This window comes from Perna viridis, chromosome 9, assembly GCF_037379345.1.
Source record: "Perna viridis isolate PV_CMFRI_1.1 ecotype Kerala chromosome 9, ASM3737934v1, whole genome shotgun sequence".
In the NCBI taxonomy this organism is placed as follows: domain Eukaryota; kingdom Metazoa; phylum Mollusca; class Bivalvia; order Mytilida; family Mytilidae; genus Perna; species Perna viridis.
The window spans coordinates 20811508-20820555 of record NC_142453.1 but is presented as its reverse complement, the minus strand read 5'-3'; the positions used below and the strand labels follow the sequence as shown (position 1 = coordinate 20820555).

Below are 9048 nucleotides of genomic sequence, written 5' to 3'. Positions count from 1 at the left end.
TACCTGCCGGCGTCCAAAGATTCCCTATAATCAGATACAATTCGATTAATTGAACCTTTTCTTATCAGAGAAACTCGCTAAACATAGCTCAGTGGCAAGGTATTTTAGTATAACTTTACAAATTTAATTTCTTTGATTTCCATAAAATTTTGGCGTATGTTAACAGTAAATTTAAATGTGTTAAAAAGAAAGTCGCAAAGAAGGGTCAAACCTTTTCGCTTACTTTTGGATTCGGAATGTTCAAATTTCGAACCCTAAAACGACGTTTTTCGGCAATTACAAAAGTATCTGCACATTTCTGTTTTGTCTCCTTGTGACATTATCTTAGGATAAATATAAAAATAAGATAATAACTCCAACAACACTGTTCGTTATTTTTAATTGAAATATAGACAACAAGTAAGATCTGCACAGCATTCAAAGCCAGTATCAGCTTGGGCTGGTTGCAAACCACCACTACACGACGAATAACACGCTCGATCATTAATGGTATTACTGCATCGTTCATTGACGTTAACACCTAAAATGATGAATTATTCGTATCATCATGATTACTTAATATCGTATTGATCCCATTCATCTTCGCAAGGGTCGTATTGATATCTGTGTTTTGTTTGTTTGTTTTTGTTTGTTTGACTAGTTTTGGCAAACTCTTGTGTAAACCACGAGTTGTGAAATAAATCTTTACACATGTGCCGAATTTGTCACATACAAAAATAAAGAACTTTGTTACTGGGAAAGAAAAATAATCACTTATGATGGACACACCCTTTTGTAAACCCTAATTTTTGCGCGTCAATGGGAAAATGTTTTGGACGATAAATGACTAAGGATTCGTCCAATATTAAACATTAGATTGTTAATATATACTCATATGACCTAAACAAAAGTGTTTATTTTTTTGTTATAACTATATGGTAATCTACAATTTGCATATAGAATATTTTGAAAATAGTGGAAATTATTTGTAAACCGATATAGAAACTCATTGATATACTTACAATGAAATACCATATAGCGGGTTACGTTGGTGGGTGTAGAATTTTGCGATTCTAAATTTGGCGGACGCTAAGTTAGGTATTAAGTACTTGAGAGAGTAATCAAGGGAACCAAGGTTATAGCGGTAATCAAAAGAATGTAATCCAGGGACAAAAACCAGACATGGAAAACAGACATACATAACAAAGAATATAAAGTAACTAAAATCATACATACAAAGTAACAAAAGTAAATGAGCAACTCGGATTCCACTAAAAACTGGGAGCATGGACCAGGTGCACCGGTAGGGTAAGCGTCCTCTGCTGTTCTAGGAACACCCGCCGAGTTGCTCATAAAAAGTCAAGTCTGGGATAGACAAACGAGGAAAGGAAAACTATGACCCGTTGAATAAATCAGTTTTCATGGTGCTGATGGATACACCATAACGATTCACGAGTTCATGATGAGCTCAGGGTAAATATTTCGTTGGATGTATTTTTGGCATTTTTATACCGACCGCTAAAATACGCCAAAATTAGCACCCTCCGAAGATTACCGGCTATACGATATGTTAATATCAGTACATTTATTTGAATGTTATTTTGTATAGTGAATCGGTTTGTCTTAAGTATAATTAAAGCAGTAGGTATATCTTATATCAATGTTTATACTCATACATTGCGCTGAATTTTTACAGCAGATATTGCCATTACAGCAATGGATTCCTTCTATTTGGTCATTATCGCATTTATCATTGGCTACACACATTCCATCTGCAGCTGTACAGCGCCTGTCATCTGTTAATGAATAAATATCAATGACTAGAATAAAGATTCAATTAAAAAAAGACGACAATTTTAAGTCTGAAATAATGTGTTAATGTCCGGCACATTCATTCCAAAAGCCTGTCAAAATTAACCATATGAGTCTATATATTATTTCACAGAATAATTAGCAACAATAAACACACGGCACAATTATTTGGAACAATGTATTAGCAATTTATTATGATAACAATGTCGTTGCAATAAAAATTATACCGGCCTCTCACGTCGCTTCATATTTGTAACCTGTCATCTTATCGTAGGTCACCAGTGCACTTGTTTCCATATACTGTGTTTCATGATGCATTTTAAAAACAAATGTGCAATGGTATGAACTCTTTATTGTTTTTCTTTTTTTACTTCATCTTAAGGGAATCATTTAATTTCACTTTTACAATTTTAGCGGAAAGCTATAAATTATCGATATTTGTTTTTAAACATCTTCCAAATACAAAACCAATAATTTCTCATAACACGCAAATACAATCCATCTGTCTGTGCTTCAGAAAATACTAGTTTTAAAACTACATGATAAATATTACATTATGTATTCATCTATTATTTTATTTTATTTTCACTATATCAAAATAGGAAATTACTGCTAATGAGATAGTCTTTCACCAAATGTCAAGCAACGAAATATAAAACAGTTACAGGTTATCACACAGTCCTTAATGATGAGCAAAACCCATACCTTAAAGCAAGTTGTAAAATATCCCAATATTCTCCCGAAGTAGGAACCATAGGGCTCCGCCACAGGATGCTAAATTGCCCGACCCTACCCAACTCTCCCTATTTCCAGTGGCAATCAAAATTTGTCGACCCCATTGTCCTTGTGTTCCATCCCTTTGTCATTTCATCATCATTTCATGTTCATTTTATCATCAATTTCATGTTCATTTTATCATCAATTTCATGCTCATCGTCTGAATATAGCTGAAATATTGCTGCTCGGACGTTAAACTCCAACAAACAAACAAACAAACATAAAATACCCCAATAAAATTATATGAAACTATTTATAAAAGACGAAAACATTTTTACTCTGTTTTGTTTGTTAAAAATGTAGTATTCCGATTATAGCGTTAATATGTAGAGGTAATGTATACTCTACCAGAGAAGCTGGTCATTGTAACAATTTTTGTTGGGCCGAAATTTATCATTGCATTCTAGTTGCATCGTATTTCTTTTTCATTTCTTTTCTTTTTTTTTTTTTCTTTTTTTTTATCAGAGTTCTTGTGATCACAATTTGAATCTCCGTTTCCTTGATAACCATTATACATAAAGTCATACCATTGTTTAGATGAAGTTCGGATGACAGTTTGATGACAAGTGATGCCAACATGAATTTCACTACTAACATCTTTAGTACAGCAAGTTTTATCTGTTAGAGGTACAATCAAGATGAATATTAGAATTGAAATGATGGAAAACCAAGGTCATCATGCATTATTTCCATCTACCTATCGCGCACTTGACTTTTATGAGCAATCGGCGTGTGTTTCTAAAAGGAAACAGAGGACGCTTACCTTATCCTTGCTTCTGGTTCATACATCGGTTTTTGTGGAATCATAGTTGTTTATATTTTTACTTTCGCTTCTTTGTACATGTATATATGTTATTTTTTTTTTATTTTCTTTGTGGTTTGAGTCGATTTTTCCTCTCTGGTAGTTGTCCTTACATTGCTTCCGTGGATTTTCGCTAGAATTTTGGCTCACTAGTTACTCTTTAATGCTATCAGTTTAGACACTACAAATTTATAACAGACATTTACTTATTTTCAGAAAATTACACTTTCATCTCTTTCTTTAATCACAATATTTAAAAAAAAGATGTTTAAATCTTTGCAATCATAATCATTAAAACAAAGAAACATCTTAATTATGATATAATTACTTATTGCTAAAAGCTAAAAAGCGGATACTCCAACGGCAAAATGGGTTGTTGTTCTTCTCAATGACGGCGCCAACAATTTTTACACAAAAAAATCCTTACGGAAACACAACAAGGACAATAATCCTTTTTCATATACCCGTCTTGGACTTAGTTTCGTTTAAGAATCATTAGCAGACGTCCACTTCGAATTTTTAATTAACTAGAGCCACTGAAAGTACTTGGATACTCTAAAACAACTTATTTCAAATCATTCAAATATTTACCGAAGTGTAAATAGTTTAAGTTTCCAAGAAAAATGTTATCTGCTCCCTTTCCCTAATACGACCGCCAACCCGGTTTTTGTGTGTTGATGGGTTATGTTCATGTACATAACTTGCTGATATCTTGCATTCCATAAACAGTAAAATGGAGTATTAAAAATTTTAAATTCATACCAACAAAAATAATATGACAGAAAACACACCATTGTACAGGATGGACCATTAGGAAAGCGGAAGAACTCAGTTGCCTATTATAATAAGTTATTGCTTCTTGCAAAGCACCGGTGGTTAGGTCGTTGAGATTAACGTCTGGTTAAAAAATGGAAGCAGCTTATAGATAAAAGATGCTTGGATGTATGGTATATCGTAAAACGGACATTCCATATAAGTCAATCAGTGACAATACTTTTTTGGAGTTACTTCATTAACCTTATCAAAATAATTTGTTTGCATGTTACTTTCGTGCAATCTGTTTAGTCACCACAGTCATACCTAAAAGGTGGTAGAAATGCGTAAATACGTGAAGTAATCAGTCTCTTTGCAATCCCCTACCTTATTCTAATCAGCTGTCAAAAACTACACTGTATTTTGGAAATATGCTGAATGAATGCTTATCAAAAATATCATTTCCTTCCGTGATTACTTCCCTGAGGGTCAAAAAGGGAAGCAGAAACGATAAATGCTCATATTCTATTAACTTTCAACAACGATTTGTCCATATCTATTTAGCCTCATTTTCTTTCTTTCTTGTTTTAAAGAAGACATTTATACAAAACAATACATATATTTAAAAGCTTCAAAATACAGTAATCCTTTGTTAAGCCTTTCACTCTACGTGTGATATAACAAGATAATGATACTTAACTTATGTTCGTTTAATATGTATTATCTTTGGAACAGGAATAAGTAGCAGATGTTTAATTTATTTTAGATTCGTTATAATGGTCGAAAAGCGTAACTATATTCAAATAAGACACGGATATGAAATGTGACGTTTCACGAAATTATTTATGAAAGAGTAATCAAAGTAAAATTAAAAGAGTGTACTCCAAGGTCACACATTGCGCAGGGAAAACAGACACACATAACAAAAACATGAAATTACATATACGAAGAAACAGGGATAAATGAGCAACTCGGTCTTCATTAAAAACGAGCAGTAAATATTTTCATAAAATATAATTCTCAAATAGACAAAAAGACGAATTTGTGTAATCAGTTTTAAAAAGTGTCCATAATTTTCACATTTAAAAAGGGAAGATTCTGACAGCGCTACTCTTTATGTATTCTTTTGAGATACCTAGGATACCTATGAAGAAAAAGTAAACAACAAATAAAAAGGAAAAACGAATAACATTAAAGTAAGAAAACTTACAAAACTAAATAAAAAAGACAAAAAAACATAAAAAAAGGTTAATTCAATATCAGGTTATTTACCTTATATGAACATAAGCAAATAACTATATATAAATGAGAAATATTATTTCAGTATAAGTTGAAAAATTTAAAATTAAAACAATGAAATAAAAAGAAATGAGATACTATCTCCTTAAATTTTTGTTTTGATTTCTCATAATATTTCTTTTAAAATATAATAAAATATAGAATGATGCATTTTTGTCAAAAGTTGATGCTAACTGTGTACATTCAAAGGGCAGTTAAATGAAAAAGTAAGATTTGTACTTTGGTGAAGTCAAGTTTTGCTGAACAGTAGAGTAAAATGCATAATTAATTTGTTGCAATAGTGAAAGAAAAAGCATATTTATTTTGCTTCAGATTACTGCTCTTGAATGGTATAAACTTCCCATTTACACACTATACCATCTCCTTTATTTCATTTCCCATTATCCATATTCCCATTCCCAATTGTCAATTTCCATTTCTCTGTAGAAAAATTCCAGTTTGCCCATATCTTTCCAGTTGCATTTTCATTTTTAAATATTTAGAACATCGAATTTGATATATATATTTTTAAATTTTTTAAGCTGTTATTTCTTAATTCAATTTGAAATATTTTTCACTTGAAAATACTTTTAGGAAAATAATTACCCCATCTTTCTCAATAGAATTCACATCCCCGTCACACTCCAAACCCAATTCCAATTCCTCTTCCCCTCATATACCAAAACATGGGACGTTTTCTCCATACAAGCATTGTAACAACATGATTATTTTCCCATTGTAACAGAGAATGCTTACCCTACCGGTGCACCTGGTCCATGCTCCCAGTTTTAGTGGAGTCCGAGTTGCTCATTTGCTTTTGTTACTTTGTATGTATGATTTTAGTTACTTTATGTTCTTTATTGTGTATGTCTGTTTTTCCATGTCTGGTCTTTGTCCCTGGATACATTCTTTTGATTACCGCTATAACCTTGGTTCCCTTGATTACTCTTTCAAAACTTATATAAGACATATGAACAATAAAAGTGTCATGTTCGAAGGCTAAGGTGGTCTGCGTGAAGCATTGTAAGGCAAAATCGAATTCGAATATCCTTTTCATTTCTGGTCAATATAGAAATAATATGCCCTCACTTTCTTATACATATCCGTTAACCTTGGATACCGATGAGGTCGTTAGTCGTGCCAACTTTTATATTAAATGAAAAGGATGGTTCTACATCAGAGTCACTAAATATCACTTATGCTGTGGTTCACAATCACCAAAAATGATATAACTAATTGGAAATGGGTTGTTGATTTGTAGAGCACAAACAAAGCATTACCAATTGAAATGACTGCACAGTCAATGTTCATTTTGGAGGAGACGTTCATAGTCTCTAACATACAAGTGTCTCTTAGGTAAATAATCGTTGATGTCTCTTTCGCCACTGATATTCAGTGTTGAACACTGACTTGGTAGTTATTTCCATCGGTAATTGCTTTGTTGGTGCTCTACTTTATATTTTACTTTTTTAAGGTAGCTTTTATTCACAAAGTCATTATTCATGGTCAATGGCGAACTAAGTCATGTCACAACTTATGTGTCAATCTCTGTAAGAATCAAGAAGTGATTGAAACATGATATGAATGAAACAGAACATTTTGTAAGTGTAATTTGACTATTTGCACCTTCAGATCAAGTAAGAAAGGAAAGATTTTCCTCATCATTTTGAGTTATAATTCCATTGAAATGCACTGAAAGTGAACGTTTCAAGGCAGAAAAGTTTGTGAACAAATCCAATTATACATAGATGAACTTGTCTTTTTTTTCACCTTTGAGTAAAATTTTATTGTCAGATTATTATGTTGTTTTGCAAGTTTGTTTCTGATTTTTTTTTCCATGCTGCCGGGTTCTTACAAATACATTTTCGTACTTACACTTAATCATTACTTACACATTTTAAATGCAGTTTAAAACATTGACCTTCATTTGTCATTTTAGACGTTGATTTTTTCCAGTCATGACCAAGTCAGTTTCCAATATAAGTTACTAGTGATAGGATTTTAAGACGTAGCGTGTTCCTTTGACCCATTTTTCGATTAGCCACTAATTCAATCGAAGAAAACGAACGAAAAACAACAAAAAGCAAGACAATAAAACTAAGATACGTAAGCGACTAAAACTAAATGCATAAAACAAAGAAAACAAAAAAAACTTGTGTTTTTTATTACATTTTACTACATGTAACAAATTACCATTTCAGTTCACATTAGAGTGACAGATGTGATTCTTAATTTTGAATTTTAATTATTGGCCATTTTTAATCGGAAGCATTTGACAAAACTCGACTATAGAAATGGGTTATTTAGATATCGATCTTTTTTCGGAATTTTGTTCAGATGAATCTTATCTTCTCTTTAAAGATACAGATGTTCACGCATTTAACGTTTGGTTAGAGCCGTTCAAAGCATCAAATACTGTAATAGATTATCGAAGATTTAAGTTTTGATTTCTTATAAAAAAAACATTGTTTTCACAAAAATGAATATAAGACTACTTTATCTCTGTTCGCATCTTCTCCACCATAATTCGTTCTGAAAATAACAAATTATATACTTCAACTAGGTTCGAGGATCAACCAAAAGATTACAATCCAAAGATAAAGGCAAGACAATGAAAACAGGAGCACACAACACAGAACTAATACATTCAAAATAATACATACAAAAAATAAAAATTAAATGAGTTTCCAAATTCTACTAAACACCGAGAATTTTTCCATTGTTGCAAAATTAATTTGACGCAACCACTGAGGGAATAACATATTTATTTCGTCAATTTACCAAACAAATTACACGATAATGTTATTGTTAGTTGCAAAAAATTATACACGGTATATCACCAATAACAGTGTACTTACCTGGGCATACAATCGAGGAAAAGCACAGGGCTTTGCGGGGTATTTTCTTATTCCATATCGTGCCAAATTTGAATAACGTATTCAATTTTTAGAGAATACACTGTTATGACTGTTATATTGCAATCCTAATATTATTTTTTAAAATTTTTATACATTGTGTCTATTATATTGTATCCTCACCTGGGGTCCAATAGTAACGCTACGATAAACAGGTAGTGCATGCAAGAGTAGGAAATTAAATGAACCAAATTGTTGTTTACTTTCAGTGACCTTTAAGCGAACAATGAATACACTGTATTTATATTATATAAAAATATTTTTTAAAAATTTAAAAAAAAAAACGAAAACACTTGCATTTATGGTACATACATGATTGATTTCCTCGTCAACATTGTTACACAGTTTTTCAATCAGCTATACCAGCACTTTATTTTTTTTCATTTTTATTTTTTTTTTCTTTTATTTATTTTTATTTTCTTTTATTTTCTTTTATTTATTTATTTATTTTGTGATGGGTGGTATTAATGTTTATTATATCTTCTATGCATAAAGCTGTTAAATGGTATAAATTTCCTATTAACGTCATATACCGTCCCCGTTCCCCAATTATTCCTAAATTATTCCCCATTCCAGTAGAAAAAAATCTCATTCTCCATAGAATTCGTATTGCTTTTCTCTTTATCAAATATATACATGAGTATAAAATTGCATTTTAATTAGTTCATAGATACTTTTTCCTCCCCATTAAAAATCCTATAAAATGTATATTAAGATTTGTTTAAATTTTTG

General features: G+C 31.4%; 1 protein-coding gene across 1 annotated transcript; it reads right to left on the bottom strand.

The window, feature by feature from the left end:
- Positions 1-368: 368 nt before the first annotated feature.
- On the bottom strand, positions 369-4583 carry LOC148607280 (uncharacterized). Its single transcript, XM_088545996.1, has 4 exons — positions 4511-4583; positions 3096-3186; positions 1656-1775; positions 369-520 (listed from the first exon to the last, which is right to left on the bottom strand). The coding sequence occupies exons 2-4, from the start codon at positions 3163-3165 to the stop codon at positions 378-380; spliced, it is 333 nt and encodes a 110-aa protein (XP_088402122.1). The 5' UTR covers positions 3166-3186; positions 4511-4583; the 3' UTR covers positions 369-377.
- Positions 4584-9048: the final 4465 nt, after the last annotated feature.